Below are 19431 nucleotides of genomic sequence, written 5' to 3' on the forward strand. Positions count from 1 at the left end.
ATGTTCTCAGCATGTTCCTGCCCAGCCCAGGGCTGTATGGACGGGATGCATCAGAATGCGCTAAGTAAACTAGTAAACGAGAGGAGAGGACCGAGGGGAGCATGATGGAGGCAGAGATTCTGGAAGGGAGGAGAGACAAGAACAGAGCTGCTGTGGGGTGAGGGGAAGGGAGGCAGCTGAGGAGATCTGGGGTAAGGCCAGCATCTGGCTGTACCCAGCCCAACTTGTGTGGGAAGGGCCCAGCCACACTCTCCCTTAAGCCTCTGCACAAGGCTCAAAGAGAGCCCCAAGAAAAGAGGGTGCTGGGCATAGACGGGAGCTTAAAAGGTTCCTTGCTGTCCGTGGGGCAGGAACTGGAACAGCCTCCAGTAAGAACACCCACTTCTTGAACTTGAACATTTGGGCCCCAGATAAAACAAACACGGCAGGGCTGGAAAGATGGCTTAGTGGTTAAGGCGCCTGCCTGCAAAGCCAAAGGACCCAGGTCCGACTCCCCAGGACCCACGTAAGCCAGATGCACAAGGGGGCGCATGAGTCTGGAGTTCATTTGCAGTGGCTGAAGGCCCTGGCGTGCCCATTCTCTCCCCGCTCCCATAAATTAATCAATTAATTAATTTTATAAAAGAACACTGCCACGCCAGATCCCACTGAAACAGTCTCGGCCACTCAGCTGTGCCCAGTTCTCTGAGGGCCCCTCCAGCACCTCCAGCTCAGCCCTCCTGGTTTGCGGGTGGGGGTGAGGCATGAAGGAGCAGCTGAGGAGACAAGCCCTGGGCCTAAGAGCCTCCAGGACCTTAGGGACTTGAGTCAGAAGGGAGGGGACACTGGGGCTCCCTGCCACCCTGAACAGTAGTTAGATAGACTGGCCCCAGCATGCCGTGGACCACAAGGCCCTGATCCTGAAGTGTCTGTCATTCTCTCTAGCCTCTGGCTCTGGGCTGCCTGGCCTGCCTAAATGTCACTTCCTCCAAGAAGACCTCTGCAAAGCCTCTCAGCCCCGCCTCCCCTCTCCACCCTCAGGGCATGCGCACTTGGAACTCATATGCTTGCTCTCTTGCCCATAGCCTGTCCCCTCCTCTAAGTTGAAGGGGCCTCTCGGTAGGGACAGGATCCTAGTCTCACTTTCTCCCAGGAGCCCAGGGCCAATCCCACTGTCTGGCATATAGTAGGTGCTCAAGAACCGCCAGTGGCTCAGGGTACAAAGGGTTAGTTGCCAGCCACAGAAGAATGGAGAAGGGGAGTAGGCTCCATCCATCAGTGTTAACCAGTCCCAGACCAGTGAAGGCCCCCAGAAGTCTCCAGACTTCAGCTCTGCACACCAGGACACAACCCAGAGGGGTTTCCAGGGAAGAAAGAGGCTGGCATCCAAAGTCTGGGTCAGTTTGAGGCACATTCGGGACAGCAAGGCAAGACCCAGGAAGGACTGAACCATTTGTTTAGCAGGTGACAGGGGCTCGCAGCCCCGGAAATGCTGGCTTCTCGTGGGCTGGGAAGAAGGGGTCTACTCTGCAGACAAGAGGAGATGCAGGTAACAGACAGGATTCAGATCAGCAGAGCCCTGAGAAGGATGGACCCTGATAATAATAATAATAATGAGGAAGAAGAGGAGGAGGAGAAGAAGAAGGAGAAGGAGAAGAGGAAGGAGAAGAGGAAGGAGAAGAGGAAGGAGAAGGAGAAGGAGAAGGAGAACGAGAACAAGAACAAGAACAAGAACAAGAACAAGAACAAGAACAAGAACAAGAACAAGAACAAGAACAAGAACAAGAACAACTGGGGCTGGAGGCTCCTGTCCTCAGCTGGGGCTGACAGTGAATGCATCCTGAGGGGCCAAGCACTGTCACCCCTGAGCCTTCTCACCACTGCATGTCTTTCAGCCCAGCCTTCTTCATGGTAGAGAAAGGGTTAATGCTTCAAGGCTTCCAACTCTGAATGAGCCCAGAAACAATGCACTCTGGGATGAAAGTGATGGAAGTAATGGGATGGACAGGCAACTGGGGTTTCTATCAGTACAGGTGTATGAACACATGGGGAAATGAATGGAAAGATAAGGAATGAATGAATCAGTGATGAAGAAAATGAACAGATAGACAGCTAGATGAATGAATTGATGGTTAGAAGAGAGAAGGGAGGGAGAGGGAAAGAGGGAGGATTGAAAATATAATGAGGGACTGACAAGATGGCTTACTGGTTAGGCGCTTGCTTGCGAAGCCTAAGGACCCAGGTTCGATCTCTCTCCAGATTCCCCATAAGCCAGATGCACCAAAGTGAGGCAAGCATAAGGTTGCACATGCCCACTAGGTGGTGCGAGCGTCTGGAGTTCAAGTGTAGTGGCTGAGGCTCTGGCGTGCCAATTCTCTCTCTCCCTCTCTAAAAAATAATTTTAAAAAAGTTAAAAACGTAATGAGCCAGGCATGGTGGTGGCTCATGCCTTTAACTCTAGCACTTGGGAGGTGAGTGTGGTGGTTTGATTCAGGTGTCCCCTATAAACTTTTGAATGCTAGGTTCCCAGCTGATGGGAAATTAACGCCTCCTGGAGGGAGTGCATTGTTGGGGGCGGGCTTATGGGTGTTATAGCCAGCTTCCCCTTGCCAGTGTTTGGCACACTCTCCTGTTGCTGTTGGAGGTGACGTCCACCCTCTGCTCATGCCATTGTTTTTCCTTGCCATCATGGAGCTTCCCCTGGAGTCTGTAAACCAAAATAAGCCCTTTTTCCCACAAGCTGCTTTTGCTCAGGTGATTTCTGCCAGCAGTGCGAACCTGACTGCAACACTGAGATAGAAGGATCACCGTGAGTTCGAGGCCAACTTGAGACCACATAGTGAATTCCAAGTCAGCTTGGGCTACTGTGAAATCCTACATGAAAAACCAAAAAGAAAAAAGAAAGAAAAGAAAAAAGAATGAGTGGGGCACAGTGGTGCATGCCTATTAACTCCAGCACTCAAGAGGCTGAGGCAGGAAGCTCACCAGTTCAGAGCCAATCTGGGTTACACAGAAAGACCCAGATGAAAGGCAGGAAGGAAAGAAGGAAGGAAGGGATGGAGGGAAGGGAGAGAAGAAGGAAGGAGACAAAGAAAATGAATGGATGACTTCTGAGAAGCAGCTGAGTGGTGGTGTGGACTGCAGGATGCAGACACTTGGATACCTAAATGGCAAGTGGGTGAGAGGTTGGCATTCTGGATGGACAGCTGGATAGAGGACAGAGGGATCAACAAATGGGTAGATATCTGAATGACTCATTGGTGGATGCATAGACTGGACAAGCAGAAAGATGGGAACTTGGGTGATGCACAAATAGATACTGGGTGTGCAGATGGATAGAAACAAGTAGAAGATAATGAACAAATGGACTATTGGGCATGTGGGAGGTGGTGGATGGACAGGCAAGCAGATAGATAGGCAGGTAGGTGAAAAGGCTGAAGAGATATATGGGTAAATACTTGTATAAAGGAGCCAAGCGTGGTGGCGCACGCCTTTAATCCCAGCACTCGGGAGGCAGAGGTAGGAGGATCGCTGTGAGTTCAAGGCCACCCTGAGACTCCATAGTGAATTCCAGGTCAGCCTGGGATAGAGCAAAGACCCTACCTCAACAAAAGGGGTGGGGGGCAGGCTGGATGGCTTATCGGTCAAGGCACTTGCTGGCAAAAACCAAAGGACCCAGGTTCAATTCTCCAGTACCCATGTAAAGCCACATGCACAAAGTAACGCCTCCATGTGGAGTTTGTTTGCAGTTGCTAGAGGCTCTGGCACACCCATTCTCTCTATCTGCTTCTCTCTCTCTCAAATAAATAAATAAATAAAATATTTTTTTGAAAAAAAAAAACACTGAGAAAAGTAGTTGTATAAAGGAGTGGATGGTAGATGAATAGATGGAGAGTTGGAAGGTGGATGGACATTTGAATGGACGAAGAGATGGGTGGATGGGCGGACGGACGGACGGACGGACGGACGGACTCAACACAGAGCAGAAACCCGCTGACAGGACGCCAGGCATACTCACTCTGCCACCTTTCTCCTCCACCTCTTGTTGTCACTGGGGTGGTGACGATAGGTGCCGTAGTCAAAGAGCGAGTCCATGGGTGCTTTCTTGGGCCCCGGCACCACCGAGGACTCATACAGGGTGGACTCCAGCAGATCGATGGGGTTGGGCACCCCCTTGCGGAAGGCACCCTGGAACTTCATGCGAAGGTTTGGCCGGCTGTCCCCGGGGCCAGCAGGACGGCCAGCATCAGCAGGTGAGAGTGAGGGGGAGCCTTCCTCCCCCTCGAACAGGTTGGCGAGGGAGGAGAGAGGGAAGGCCTCCCCACCAGAGGTGCCACTGTCCTCTCCGGGGACCTCCGCCGTCTCCCCAGGCGCGGCGCGGGGGCCATCTCCGGGATCCGCCATGCTGGCCCTGGGCCCCGTCCGCACTGCTCAGCCTGCCGGGGAGTTGAGGGAGGGTCAGGCAGAGCCAGGCCAGTGGTGAGGGCGCCAGCAAGCCCCCTCCCACGTGGGCAAACAGCACCACTGCCAGCTGCTTCAAAGCCACCGTTGTAATGACAGGGGCTGGGGTGACCACTCCCAGATGTGGTTGGCGGCCAGCTTCGGGCGGGAACTGCAACAGGGGCCTCTTTCAGGAACCTGGAGACGCGGGTCTGCCTCGAGTCCAACCACCCTGGGCACTGGCTGGATGCGAAGGGCTTGGGAGACAGCCCTGGGATCCCGGATCTCGGCCTGGGGGACTGACTGGTCCAAATGGACCGGTTGCAGAAGCTCTGGGAGATCGGAGTTCGCAGCAAAGCTCTACCCAGCTACCTCACCACGACACTAAGCCCATCAGCATTTCACAGCCTCAGCTGTGACATCTGTAAAATGGGGCTGGCTAAGCCTCACGGGAGAGCTGCCAGAGGACACAGGCCAGTGCCCAACATACCCAAGCCATGTGCCTCAGCCCCAGTAGGTGCCCACAGTGTCCACACGAGCCCACTGCGAGGCCAATGGTCCTCTCTCCTCCTCCACTACCACCGTGACCCCTCGCCGGCATCCCCGGCCACAGCCTCTGCTCCACAGGGCCAAGCGCTGGCCCTTCCGTCTCCTCTGACTGGTTGTCCCCTGCTCACATACGTGCCCTTGTCCTTTTCCCTGAGCAGACCTCCCTGGCCCTCCAACTGCATTCTTGGGCTCCCAGGCCACAATGCCCCGGACAGTGAACACATCTACCCCCAAGTCCCCAAAGGAACAAAGGATACAAAGACGGGCTGGAGAGATGGCTCAGCGGTTAAGGCGCTTGACTGCAAAGCTGAAGAACCCGAGTTTGATTCCCCAGTGCCCACGTAAAGCTAGATGCACAAAATAGCACATGCCTCTCTCGTTCGTTTGCAGTGGCTGGAGGCCCTGATGTGCCCGTTCTCTCAACACCCCCAACTCTTTCTCTTTTAAATAAGTAGAACTAAAAAATAAAATAAAATAAAATAAAAGAGTACAAAGACAATGGTGTCCTTTGCTCCCACTTATCAGACAAGTAAACTGAGGCTTCCACAGAAGTGAACACGCTCCTTGTGGGGAGAAGTCTCTCTGGCTCTGGAACCCCAAGTGAGCTCAGCCTACAGCTGGGCCCCAGCTGCCTAGCTGTGGTTCCTGCCCTCTGCAGCACCTTGCTGTCCTTGTGTGACTGGGTTCCTGGGACCAGGGTTCTGGAACTTTTTGACTTGTCACCCCAGAGCATGTTCAGAAAGCTTTCCCTTGTCTCTCTCCCCCGCTCTGCCCCACACGTGCAGAATAGCAGCAAACTGGTGCCTGCCTTGTTTGCTCTGCGGCTGCCAGGAAGGAAGGCTCGCCCGGTTTGGGGACATGAAAAGGGACTCTCTTGGCAGGTTCAGCAGGACACCCAGAGAGTCAGAGTTCCTGCTGGAGGCTGGCTCCTCTCTGGACTCCAGTAGGGAGGGACAGGCTGGGCTTTGGAGTCACTCGGGCCTGGGTTCTAATCCTAGCTCTGCTGTCAATGTGGAGCGTGGCCACGGACAAGTCACTTGGTGCTCTGGAGGCTGGTGCCCCCTGTGAAATGGGCACAACGGTAGCAGCTTCTTCAGAGGGCCGCAGCAGTAATGATGAGGTCAAGCCTGGCCACACTCCTCTCTCTAGACCTTGGCTTTCACACTTGCAGAGCTGGGGCCAGCCACCACATGTTCTCCTGGGGACCCTGGGTGTGTGAGGCACCACTTGGAGCCAGTTCCTCATCCACCTGCCAAGTCAAGACACACCTGGGTGGGTCTTTGCTCTGTGACAAGGGGAATTGAGACAGGAGGGGATATCTTAGGAGTTAGGATCAGAGGAAGCCAAGTTCTTTCTGAGCCATAACCCTGCCTGCCTCACTGGTACCCTAAAGTTTGGGTAGAGGCCCACTGCTGTCAATCCTGATCCCCGGGTCTCCATGGGGAAGTTCGCAAGGCCAGATATGATAGCCATGAGGATGCTCCAGCCCCACTTCCAGGGAAGCCCCAACCTGGACAGCATCTAGGTTCCTGGGGCCTGAAGTCAGTCGGCCCGGCCAGGCCCATGACCTTGGCACATTCCACAGCAATTATGACTAGAATTCTAATCATGATGAGATAATTAATAAACCAACACCACCAGGCCTCGCGGCACACGCCTTTAATCCCAACACTCAGGAGGCAGCGGTGGGAGGAGCGCTGTGAGTTCAAGGCCACCCTGAGACTACATAGAGTATTCCAGGCCACCCTGAACTAGAGTGAGAGCCCACCTCAACAAACCAAAAAGAAAAATAAAATGAAATAAAAGCCAGGCGTGGTGATGCACACCTTTAATCCCAGCCGTCGGGAGGCAGAGGTAGGAGGATCGCCATGAGTTCGAGGCCACCCTAAAAATACAAAGTGAAATTCCAGGTCAGCCTAGACTAGAGTGAAACCCCACCTCAAAAAACCACCTTCAGAAGTGTGTAGCTCTATGCACCAGGCCCTAAGTGCCTCATACGTGCATTCTTACCCAATCCTCCCCATAACACTGAACCAGCACCATCTGGTGACACACTAGGTTGTCACACTGTCTAGTGAGCTGTGGCCAGGGATGCCATGAAACTTCCTCCAATGCACAGGATGATCCCAGGCTGCAAAGACCCGGCTCCAAACGTCAATGGGGCCTGAGATTGAGAAATTGCCCTGGAGGCAGAGGCTACTTACAAACTCCTATTTTACAGATGAAGAATCAAACTGAGGCTCGAGAGGTGAAGTTAGTTGCCTGAGGCCACAGAGCAGGTGAGTGACTTAGCCAGGATTCAAAGTCGGACAGCTAGAGCAGGTGGCGCACGCCTTTAATCCCAGTACTCTCGGGAGGCAGAGGAGTTTGCGGTCAGCCTGGAACTACAGCGTGAATTCTAGCTCAGCCTGGGCTACAGTGAGACCCTACCTGGGGGGGGGGGGATTTAAATAAAATTAATTAAATTCAAATAAAGCAAATTCACAAGAGTAAATGTGAATTTCAGAGCCCAGCTAACTTAACTCTTTAGCTGACCCCAGCCGATACCTCACCACCAGAGCTTGAAGTCCACGGAGGGATTATTACTGTTGGCCCATTCTAATTCCACGAAGCCTCACTTTCTCTCTGAAGGTGGCAATAACTCTTGTAGGGCTCTTGTGACAACATGGGTCCCTGTCTCACCTGGCAAATACTTCTGGTAGTTGGTCATCATCACCACCGTGACACAGTCCCACCATGTCCCCATCCCGCCCCCCCCCCCCGCCGCATCTTTATTTAGTTATTTAGAGAAGAGAGACAGGTAGAGAGAATGGGCACACCAGGGCCACCAGCCACTGCAAACAAACTCCTGACACATGTGCCCCTTGTGCATCTGGCTTACGTGGGTCCCCAGGAATCGAACCTGGGTCCTTTAGCTTTGCAAGCAAGCGCCATAGCCACTAAGCCATCTCTCCAGCCCCACAACTGCCATTTTATGGCACAAGATGAAGCAAACCTTGACCTTGTTCCTCGGGAAGCAAAGCTAAGATGCTGCTCCCATTTTATTTTATTATCTTTGGTTTTTCGAGGTGGGGTCTCACTCAGGCCCAAGCTGACCTGGAATTCACTCTGTAATCTCAGGGTGGCCTTGAACTCACGGTGATCCTCTTACCTCTGCCTCCGAGTGCTGGGATTAAAAGTGTGTGCCACCATGCCTGGTTTACTGCTCCCATTTTAGAGCTGAGGAAACTTAGGCAGGGAAGAAATGGCCCTGAAACAGGTCCCTAAAAGGATTTTTTCAACTTCATTCACCCAGTATGCTTGTACACACACACACACACACACACACACACACTGCCAGGTTCTTCCTCTCCTCCCTGTGGCTGGGGAGAGTTTACTCTCTGTTCTAATTTGCCCTAAAGGCTGTTATTACACATTCCAAGCCCGTGCCAGCTGAGCAGGGAGGGCCCTGCAGGAAAGGGGTGGGGGTGGGGCCATGTCTCCTCCTCCATGCATGCGTCTGGGGTGAGCATGGGCCCTTCATGCCATCTTGGCTCATGGCTGCCTCCCAGGGCACAAGCTATACATAAGAACAAACCAGAAATGCGCCGCCCATGTGACGCCTCTTCACATATCATCCGTACAACTGTGTTCATTTAAAGCAGCAGTTTTCAAATGTTTTAGTTGGTCTAACTCTCTTTTAAAGCAAAACAAACAACAAACAAAAAACATCCATAGGGGGCTGGAGAGATGGCTTAGCGATTAAGGCGAAGCCTAAGGACCCTGGTTCAATTCTCCAGGTCCCACATAAGCCAGGTGCACATGGCGGCGCATGGTGGTCTGGAGTTGTTTGCGGTGGCTGGAGGCCCTGGCAGGCCCATTCTCACTCGCTCCCTATCTCTGTCTCTAATAAATAAATAGAAAAAAAAAATTTAAAAATGTCTTTTAAAAAAAAGTCTATCATCAAAGCCAGGGAAAATGCCTGTAATCCCAGCACTTGGGAGACTGAGGAGCTCAAGCCCTCCCTGCCCGCCTTCCCCCACACAGATGGCAGTTGTGGCAGAATGGACTCAGGAGGATCCGAAGCCCAGGGTTTATAGCACAGGGCTACAAGCTTGCATTTCCTCATCTACCCCAGCGTCTTGACACCTGCTGCGTGCCTGGTCCGCACGGTCCTAAGAACACAGATGTGAACAAAACTGGTGGACCATCTCCGGAGACTGCCTTCCTAGTGGCAAAGAGCAAAATACACAAACCAGCAGAGCCATGTTAAGAGATGTGTCTAGGGCTGGAGAGATGGCTTAGCGGTTAAGCACTTGCCTGTGAAGCCTAAGGACCCCGGTTCAAGGCTAGGCTCCCCAGGTCCCACGTTAGCCAGATGCACAGGGGGGCGCACGCATCTGGAGAGGCTGGAAGCCCTGGCGCACCCATTCTCTCTCTCTCCCTCTATCTGTCTTTCTCTCTGTCTGTCGCTCTCAAATAAATAAATAAAAAATTAAAAAAAAAAAAAAGAGATGCATCTAGGCCCCGGGACCTCAGGAATGGCCCAGGGAAGGGGGGTGTGTGGGATCCGAGCCAGGGTCTTCACACTTTCCTGTCTGCCCCCACAAAGGCTTTTAGGAGACAAGGCCCAAAGTTGTGCATCCTGCTGTGAGGACGAGTTTAATGCCACACAGATCCAGGGGTGGTCGGGCCCCTCTCTGCTCATTCGCAGGGTGAGCTGGCATGAGTTACTTGGCCTCTCCGTGCCTGGCTTTCTTGCCTTCCCTGGGGCATGAAGGCAGTGTGGCAGCAAGGTGCATAAAGGAGGTGGAGCTCATGGGGAACCCTGGCTGTGGGGACGGCAGGCTCCATCACCTGCCCTGCGTGCTCAGGGTAAAAGAGGGATCCGGGCCCCTGGTGCTCCGGGGGCCTCGCCTGACCTCATGGAAACCCTGGCACCAGCCTGTCAAATACCGATCTGATTACGTGAGCAAGGAAAGCTGCTTAAATCCAGAGAGCAGGTTTGGGCGTGCAGGTCTTCTCCGCACTGGGGGAAGGACTCCAGGGGGCTGGTTTCTCTCAGATCCTTCCTTCTACTTTTTTAATATTTTCTTTTTATTTATTTATTTGAGAGAGAGAGAGAGAGAAGGAGGAAGATATATATAGAGAGAATGGGGACATAAGGGCCTCTAGCCACCCTAAACGAACCTCTAGACACATGCGTCGCCATGTGCATCTGGCTTATGTGGGTTCTGGGGAATCAAACCTGGGTCCTTAGGTTTCACAGTCAACCACTAAGCCATCTCTCTAGCCTAGGTCCTTCCTGTTAGATCAGTACTGCCCAATGGGCAGATATTGGGTGCCACTTGCATGTAGGACTCTGAAATAGACAAAAGGAATAAACCACAGAGAAACCCAGTATGGGAGAGAAGGTTGGGACTTTCTTCAGTCTTCACCAGGCCCCTTCCCTGCGTCTGCCCAGCGGATCCATCTGGCCAGCTCCCACGCACGCTTGGGCCTCATGTTTTCTTGCTTATTCTCTCTCCATTGCTGGGGCTGGAATTTCCATGCATGCTAGTCCCACACTGAGTCACTCCCAGCTCCTCAGGTCTCCTTTTACAGGACACTGTCATGTGTCACCCTGAAAGCCACATGTACCCTCCTTTATAGCTCTCACCATAATTAATTTCTTTTTTTTTTTTTCTTCATTTTTTGGTTTTCTGAGGTAGAGTTTCACACTAGCCCGAGCTGACCTGGAATTCACTCTGTAGTCTCAGGCTGGCCTCGAACTCACAGTGATCCTCCTACCTCTGCCTCCCTAGTGCTGGGATTAAAGACATGTGCCACCATGCCCCCGGCAGAGAGAGAAAGAGTGGGTACACCAGGGCCTCTAGCCACTGCAAATGAACTCCAGATGCCTGTGGCACTTTGTGCATTTGGCTTTACCAGGACACAGGGGAGTCAAACTCAGGTCATTAGGCTTTATGGGCAAGTGCCTTAACCTCTGAGCCATCTCTCCAGCCCTGTGATTAAATTATTATACTGAATCATCCTTTGTGTGTTTAGATCCACTTGTGGGCACGGGGACCAAAGGAGAATAATAGAGAACACTGACTACTCTCCTCTATCTCTTATCTGCTTATTTCCTGGAAACAGAGTCTTTCCCTGAACTTGGCTTTTGGGTAAGGCTGGCTAACCAGTGAGCCTCAGTGAATCTTGATTACTGCTCCCAGCAGGATTGGGGTTACAAGCTTGATTGGTGTGGCCAAGCCCAGCTGTTTACATGGATGCTGGGGAATAGAACTCAGAGCATATCAGGCCTTCAGGCTTGCATGCTTACATGTTGAGACATCTCTGTCTTGCTCTAGCCCAGGCTGACTTGGAATTCACTATGTAGCCTCAGGCTAGCCTCCAACTCACAGTGATCCTCCTACCTCTGCCTCCCGAGTGCTGGGTTTAAAGGCGTGCGCCACCACTCCTGATTTAGGACCCAAGCTCAACACCCCAGGACCCAAGGTTAGCCAGATGCACAAGGTGGCGCATGAGTCTGGAGTTCATTTGCAGTGGCTGGAGGCCCCGGTGCACCCATTCTCACACTATCTACCTCTATCTCTCTCTCCCAAATAAAACAAACAAATAAAGGCAGAATGGGAACATGTGGGTACATGAAGGAAAGGTATGGCCTGAGGCATTGGGGAAAGAGGCAAGGAGGAAGACCAGAGGTGGGTGGGCACCAGTGAGAGCCGGATAGGGGCTGTGCGGGTAGGAAGGAGGTGCCAGGTTCCTAGACATGCGCTCCCTTATTTGCCCATCCTGGGGTTCCTTGTACAATCTGTGGGGCCTCCACTTCCTGTGGGACCCTCAGATAAATATAACCTCGGGTTCTAGTGCCTGCCGTCTGGTTCAGTATTGGAGGGAGAGGGGTGGGGCGGTGAGGACTTTGAAAATAGCTGGAGACAAGGCACCAGATGTGTACGACCTCCGCCTTGTCAGTAAGGACACTGAGGCACAGAGAGGCAAAGTCGGCGTCTGTGTGTCCTCGATCAGGGCTGGGGAGGCAGGAGCAGGAGCCATGGCTTCAGGAGCTGGTTCTTCATTATTATTGCTGTTATTTGTTTGTTTATTTGAGAGAGACTTGGAAAGAACGAGGCAGATAGAAAGAATAAGTGTGGGGCTGGCGAGATGGCTTAGGGGTTAAGCACTTGCCTGTGAAGCCTAAGGACCCCAGTTTGAGGCTTGATTCCCCAGGACCCACGTTAGCCAGATGCACAAGGGGGCGCACGCACCCATTCCCTATCTCTCTGCCTCTCTCTCTCAGTCTGTCATTCTCAAATATGTAAAAGAATAAGTGTGCCGGGGTCTCTAGCCACTGCCAATGAACTCCAGATGTGTACCTCACCATGAGCATCTGGCTTTACATAGGTACTGGGGAATCAAACCCAGATCTTCAGGCTTTGCAGGCAAACACCTTAACTGCTGAGCCATCTCTCCATTCCCTTAATAATTTTTAAAATACTTTTTATTGATCTATTTATTTATTTGCAAAGAGAGAGAGAGAGAATGGGCATGCCAGAGCCTCCAGCTTCTGCAAATCAACTCCAGATGCGTGCACCACTCTGTGCATCTGGCCTTTATGTGGATACTGAAGAATTGAACCCAGGTCATTAGGTTTTACAGGCAAGTGCCTTAACTGCTAAGTCATCTCTCCAGCCCTTCTTTCTTTCTTTTTATAATTTTTAAATAAATTTTGTTTATTTATTTGCGAGCAGAGAGATATAAAGAGAAGAGAGACAGAGAGGGAATGGGCACACCGGGGCCTCTAACCACTGCAAAGGAACTCCAGACATGCACCCCTTGTGCATCTGGTTTACATGGGTCCTGGGCAATCAAACCTGGGTCCTTTGGCTTTGCAGGCAAATGCCTTAGTCACTAAGCCATCTCTCCAGCAACCCCCCCTTTTTAAGATAGGGTCTTATGTAGCCCAAGTTAGCTTCTGCCCTGGCTTCTAATTCAATATGCAGCTAAAAAATGACCTTGAACTCTTAACCTTCCTGCCTCCACTTTCCGAGTACTGGGAATAAACACTTGATTTATTCTTGCTAAGGACAAATCCAGGTTTTGTGTTTGCTATGAAAGCACTCTACCAACTGAACTACATTCCCAGCCTCGACCTGTGTCTTTGATGGGATGTTTTAGAAGGATGGGGGGGGGGGGCTCAGGAAGGGAGGGGTGGAAGGAGGAGCTGAGGGACTATGTGACTCTGAGACTGCCCCCTAGCATTCTTTTTTTTTTTTTTAATTTTTATTTATTTATTTATTTGAGAGCGACAGACATAGAGAGAAAGACAGATAGAGGGAGAGAGAGAGAATGGGCGCGCCAGGGCCTCCAGCCTCTGCAAACGAACTCCAGACGCGTGCGCCCCCTTGTGCATCTGGCTAACGTGGGACCTGGAGAACCGAGCCTCGAACCGGGGTCCTTAGGCTTCACAGGCAAGCGCTTAACCGCTAAGCCATCTCTCCAGCCCCCCCCCCCCAGCATTCTTGGGCCTCGGTTTGAATGGTGTTGGCAGCGGAACCCTCGCCGGGGCACACTGTCTTGGCAGTGAGAGACAATGCATTAAGCACAGCCAAGCACTGCTGAGCCACGACAGAGACTCAGTCAAGCCAGGCTGCTGTTCAGAGCCTCAGGGTCATTCTCCCGCGGTCACTAGTATCAGGGAACGGGTGGCCTGATGAGAGCCGAGGCAGGTGTATGTGAAGGCCAGAGGAGGCAGGCAGGGCCTGGGACGCAGACCCTGGCAGCCAGTTTGGAGCAGGCGCCACTGGAGGCAGTTAGAAGGGAGCTTGGTTCCTTGGCCAAGCAAGATCTGCTGCCTGCCAGGTTGCGGCTGCCCGTGGCCCTGGCAGGCGGCAGTGGGGCCATCACGCCATGAGGTGCCCTCCCTGCCTGTATTTACCTAGCAGGTCACTGCCCAACCCGTTTCCTGTTTGCTGCACACTAGCAGCCTGTCCGGAGAAGACAGAGGTCCAGTGTCCTGCACAGTCCCCCGCCCGGAGGATGGCCCCCTCAGCGCTCACACCACCCAGGCGGGGCAGGTCTAGGGTGACTCACTGGGCCCCGAGGAGAGCAAGGCCAGAGGGCCACTGCAGTCACTCGGTTATTCTGCGAGAGCTGGAAGGAGTCTCACAGGGCATGCAAAACCCCCCTCTGGGACACGGGCATCCTCAGGAGTCCCCAGCACTGGGAGCCAACGGGAGGCAGTGTTACTTAGTGGTGAAGACAGGCACGGTTCAGACACTAAAGGCCACATACTGAGGCAGTCTCATCTTACTGTAGTGGGCTGTCACAACTCCCAACGTTAGGTACTGCAGTCTCCTTCTCTGGGAGTAAGTTGAGTCCCATGAGAGAGAGAGAAAAAAAATAAAATAAAAAGCCGGGCGTGGTGGCGCATGCCTTTAATCCCAGCACTCGGGAGGCAGAGGTAGGAGGATCGCCGTGAGTTCGAGGCCACCCTGAGACTACATAGTGAATTCCAGGTCAGCCTGAGCCAGAGTGAGACCCTGCCTCGAAAAAACCAAAAAAAATAAATAAATAAAATAAAATAAAATAAAATAAAAAGAAGGGTGTGACATTTATCTAGACCCATGTGTGCTGGGAACTTTCACATCAGTTTCATGGGGCAGACAAAGATCTGATCCCCACCCCACAGGTGAGTCGGACGCTCGGAGCACTGCCCAACCCCCCCATAAACTCAACTGAGCTCACAACATGCTACTATTATAACCATCTGCTTTTTAAAAAAACATTTTGTTCTTATTTATTCGAGAGAGAGAAAGAAGCAGAAAGAGAGAGAATGGGCGCATCAGGGCTTCTAGCCACTGTAAACAAACTCCAAAGGCATGCGACCCCTTGTGCATCTGCCATATGTGGGTCCTGGGGAATCGAATCGAGGTCCTTTGGCTTTGCAGGCAAGCACCTTAACCACTAAGCCATCTCTCTCCAGCCCCCATCTGTTTTTAAATCCATGGAGGTTCTTCCTGAATGTTACAAAGTCCTCTCCAGAAGCCACACTTCTACAGGCCAAGCCCTCAGGGTCCCTGGTAGCTGGCATTGTAGGTGGTAAGGAGCTAACTCCTGGCTCTGCTGCCTACTAACTTTGTGACCCATGCTGGGTGGCTTCACCTGTCTGAACCTCAAGTCCCTTATCTCTCACAGGGAGCTGATCACTGGACGTGCTGCTGCATGCTTAGTCATTGCCGGGATGGGGGGAGTCCTAAAGTGGCCCCAAAACACTGTGTGTAAAATGGTGTCACTTGGGCAAAGCTCCAGGAAGGTGGGGACACTCCTCTCTTCACTGATGGGTCCCCAGTGGCCAGAAGGGGACCTGGAAACTAGTAACTGCTCAAGAGATTGATGCTGAGGGCTGGAGAGATGGTTTAGCAGTCAAAGCTCTTGCCTTCAAAGCCAAAGGACCCAAGTTCGATTCCCCAGTACCCACCTTGAGCCAGATGCACAAGGTGGCACATGCATCTGGAGTTCATTTGCAGTGGCTGCAGGCTCTGGGCGTGACCATTCTCTCTATCTGCCTCTTTCCCTCGCCCAAATAAATAAATAGATTAAAAGAGGAATATTAAGAATAAGATATGGCTGCTGAATAAATGAATGAGGATAAAGAAAGGTGTCAAAGACACACATAGACATTTTCCCCAGGGAGAACTCTCTCTAAAGCTGAGCCTTACCCACGTAACTAACTAATCTAATTCCGTCTGTGAACAGGTTATTTATTGAGCACCTGCTGCATGCACCCCTGACCTGCCTCCCACCCCGCCCACACGGGCATGCCCAGGGCAACAATTATAAGCCCCTTTTGCCAATGAGGAAAGAGACTATGTGGCAGAGCACTTGCCCAGGCCGACTCATTCTTAGAATCAGTATGTATCCAAAAGGGGTTCTTCTGATGGCCTAGCCTTGCTGTCTGTCTGTCCAAATCTTCTTTGCCCTCTTCCTCTCTCCTTTTTCTCCCCTACACACAGGTGTGCCTGCACCCCAAAGAGGAGGTCAGGGGAGGATAGGGGAACGGGGTGGATGTAGTCCTCACCTGCAGGGTCAGCCCCAAGCCCACTGTCACATCGTCACCAGCTGGAGTCTCCCCAGAGCCCATGGGCCTATCCCCACCGCCCCCCCCCACACACACACACGGACTTGCCCAAAGGCAGTCGGCTCTCCTGGTCATCCGACTGGACCCTGGGCCACTCCGCCCTCAGGAAAAGCAGGCGCCCAGGGGACTGGGAAACCCTTTGTGCGGGGCAAGGCTGTGGATGGGAAGGACAGCTTACTCACTATCCAAAAGAAAACACCAAAATTCCCGTTGCCTTAAAGACCTGCCCTCCACCCCTGCTCCAGTGCTTCCTGGGGCCTCTCCAGTGCCCTGACCTCATCTGCAACAGACCCGTGAGGGTTTCCTGTGTGCCTCGCTGGGTCTGGTGTGACCCTCCCTTACCACCAAGGGAACACGCCCAGAGAGGTGGGGTGACCTGCCTGGGCTCACTCAGCCAGGCCAGGAAGGGGAAGCGATGGCCAGAAAGGGGCTCGGGAGTGGAAAGGAAGTGAGAGTCCCCGGTGACAATGAGGTCCTGGCCTTCATGCTTGGCCAGCTCACAAGAGCAAGTGGTCCAGTAGTCAGCTCACAGGACTCAAGGGCACCCAAGGCAGAAGGGCACAGACCAGGGCAGGAGTGGCCAGAATAACAAAGTCTTCCTTGAGTTTGGCAGGACTCTGACCTCTAGCAAATCCTGGTCGGCAGCACCAGGAACAGAGAAGCAAAGCCACTTTCTAAAGTTGCACAGCAGTGAGTGACAGAACTGGGGTGTGGTGACTCCAGCATAGCTTTCTTTTTCTTTTTCTTTTTCTTTTTCTTTCTTTCTTTCCTTTTTCTCTCAATGCAAAAGAGCAAGAACAAGAGAGAGAGAGAGAGAATTAACACATCAGGGCCTCTAGCCACTGCAATCCACCCACCTTGTGTGCACATGTAACCTTCTGTGCATGTGTAACCTTGTGTGCATGTGTAACCTTGTGTGCATGTGCGACCTTGCACACTTGCATTACTTTGTGTGTCTGGCTTACGTGGGACCTGGAGAGTCAAACATGGATCCTTAGACTTCGCAGGCAAGCACCTTGAACACTAAGCCATCTCTCCAGCCCCAGGAGAGCTTTCTTTGCCTATAAGAAGCTGAGCCCACTGCTGAGTACTGAGGGGGAACCAGAGTCACTTGACACTGCCATGAACCGGCTTGTAAACTGGTTCGCTCTCTGAGGCTCAGTTTCCTCAGCTGTAAGATGGGTCTCTGAATTCCCATCCCTGATCCTTCCAGTGGGCATGAGGCTTGTGGTTATCATGAAGGTGACCAGGTGACAGGTGCTGGCTGCAAACCAAAGAGCCCATGGAGGGATGGAGACTGTCCACAGCTATTCGGCAAGGCGGGTGTCACACCCCATTGTACAGATGAGGAAACAGAGGCCGGGGGAGCCTGTGCACCTCCGTGGAGCTGGGGCTCACAGCTTGGGGCAGCTGACTTCTAAGAATAAAATGAGGAAAGTAGGAAAGGCTGAGGGTGTCTGGCACGCAGCACCCACAAAGACTGCAGCTGAGAAAGTTTCATCTTCCGTCTGGGGGCAAGCCTCGCTTTGCCACATCGAGGTGGCACAGAGAGTTCTCAAGGTGCCATGGAAGACTCACAGGCTGGGAGGCAAGGGAACCCACACCCGATGAGCAAAAAGAACTGAGCACTGGGGCCCATCTGTAGGCCTTGGGTTGGCCTTGAAAAGTGGGACTTAAAACACCCGTTGGCAGATAAGGAGGCCAGGCTTCGACAGACTCCATGACTTCCCGGGCTTCGGGGTTGCAGGAAGAACCAAGCCTCTCTCTGTGCCATGAGACGTTTCCCTTCAGTCCCGGGAGGCAATTTCTACTGGCTTTGTTCACACCTGTGTTCCCAAGATCACAGAGGCCTGACACACTCCAGACACCCTAGAGAGGGTCCTGATAAACGTGGACAGGATACTTGGAGGTTAAGGGACAAGTATTTTGGAATCAGGCAAATGGTACCCACATTTCAGCTCTGTCCCTTTGTTGCTGAGAGAAGCTAAGCAAATGACTTCACCCGTGGAGACCCTGCTCCTCCTCCTCCTCCTGAAAAATGGGCACAAGGTTTGTATACAAACGCCCTGAGCATTTGCCTTAGCACCTGACCCACAGAAAGTGTTGCACTCGGGCGGGAGAGATGGCTTAGTGGTTAAGGCACTTGCCTGCAAAGCCAAAGGACTTGAGTTTGATTCCCCAGGACTCACATTAGCCAGATGCACAAGGTGACGCATGCATCTGGAGTTTGTTTGCCGTGGCTGGAGGCCCTGGCAAGCCCATTCTCTCTCTCCCACTCTGCCTCTTTCTCTGTCTTAAATATATATTCCCATCCTTCCTCGTTTCCTTCCTGAATACCAATGCAGCTCAGACTTAGCTAGGCCAGCCTGAACCTTACACCCAGGGTTCAGTCAGAGCAGCAGCCATGGGACCCGAGACCACAAATATCTCACAATATCTCAATTAATCTTTAACAGGTGAATTCCACTCCAAATCAGTGATGTGGAACATTCTAGAGCATTCATGCTCTGTGGCATGAAACAAATGTTCTCTCAGCTCCCCAGATCCTATCTGTGAGCACAAAAAAGCTGGCTCCTGGTCCTTACTAGAGAAGGGACTAGAATGTCTTCTCCAAAGTCATAAGGGGAAACTGAGGCAGACATCAGGGTCAGGGCCCGTGAGGGGTAGAGATGCCCATGTCACGTGGGCCGCATCACTTCAGGCACATACGGCTCACACTGCCGTCATCTTGAAAGGGTTTGCTCAGGGGTTGGGACATGGCTCAGGGATAGAGGAGTGCATCCTTTGAGTTCCATCCCCAACACCACCACCACCACCACACCACACCACACCACACACTGGATTTGTTCAGTGAACCATGTAACTGAGATTTACGGAGCAGCTACCCTGGGTCAGGCACCGGGAGGCTGCAATTTCTCTTGCATCTCTCCTCAGCTGCCTCTGAACTCTCCAGCCCGGAGCCCCCATGGGCTTCCCAGACCAGCCCCTGCAACCGTTCCTACTCTGTATCCAGAAGGCTCTTTCTAGACCACATGAGCAACAACAGGACCGTTGTGGGTCTGCCTTAACCTGGGTTTCCTGGCTTCCAGGCCCTGCCTGTTGGCATCATACTCCACACAACGCAGCTTCTCCCAACCTGGCCGCCAGCAAGCAGAAGTCATGTCTTAGCTAGCACTGATCCCTTTGTTGGAATGCCCTCTCCTCCAGTTCAGCATTTACTCTTCAAGGCGCGGCCTGACGGCCACCTAGATCAACCACTTCCTGATGTGCCCTGGGCTTACGCCGCCCCCCAGCACCCTCCTCTAGTTCCCTTGCATCCGACAGCATTTCTACCTGTACACCCT

The 19431-nt window shown here is 52.6% G+C and overlaps 1 protein-coding gene across 1 annotated transcript in view; it reads right to left on the bottom strand.

Moving 5' to 3' along the window:
* The window catches only part of Trpv4 (transient receptor potential cation channel subfamily V member 4), a 56154-nt gene that overhangs the window by 36671 nt on the left and 52 nt on the right, over positions 1-19431 (bottom strand). Inside the window, exon 2 of the mRNA XM_045132780.1 lies at positions 3998-4415. Coding sequence (XP_044988715.1) covers positions 3998-4383 — 386 coding nt within the window. The 5' untranslated portion in view covers positions 4384-4415. The remainder of the gene's footprint in view (positions 1-3997; positions 4416-19431) is intronic.

The sequence above is a fragment of the Jaculus jaculus genome, chromosome 13, assembly GCF_020740685.1.
Source record: "Jaculus jaculus isolate mJacJac1 chromosome 13, mJacJac1.mat.Y.cur, whole genome shotgun sequence".
Classification (NCBI taxonomy): Eukaryota; Metazoa; Chordata; class Mammalia; order Rodentia; family Dipodidae; genus Jaculus; species Jaculus jaculus.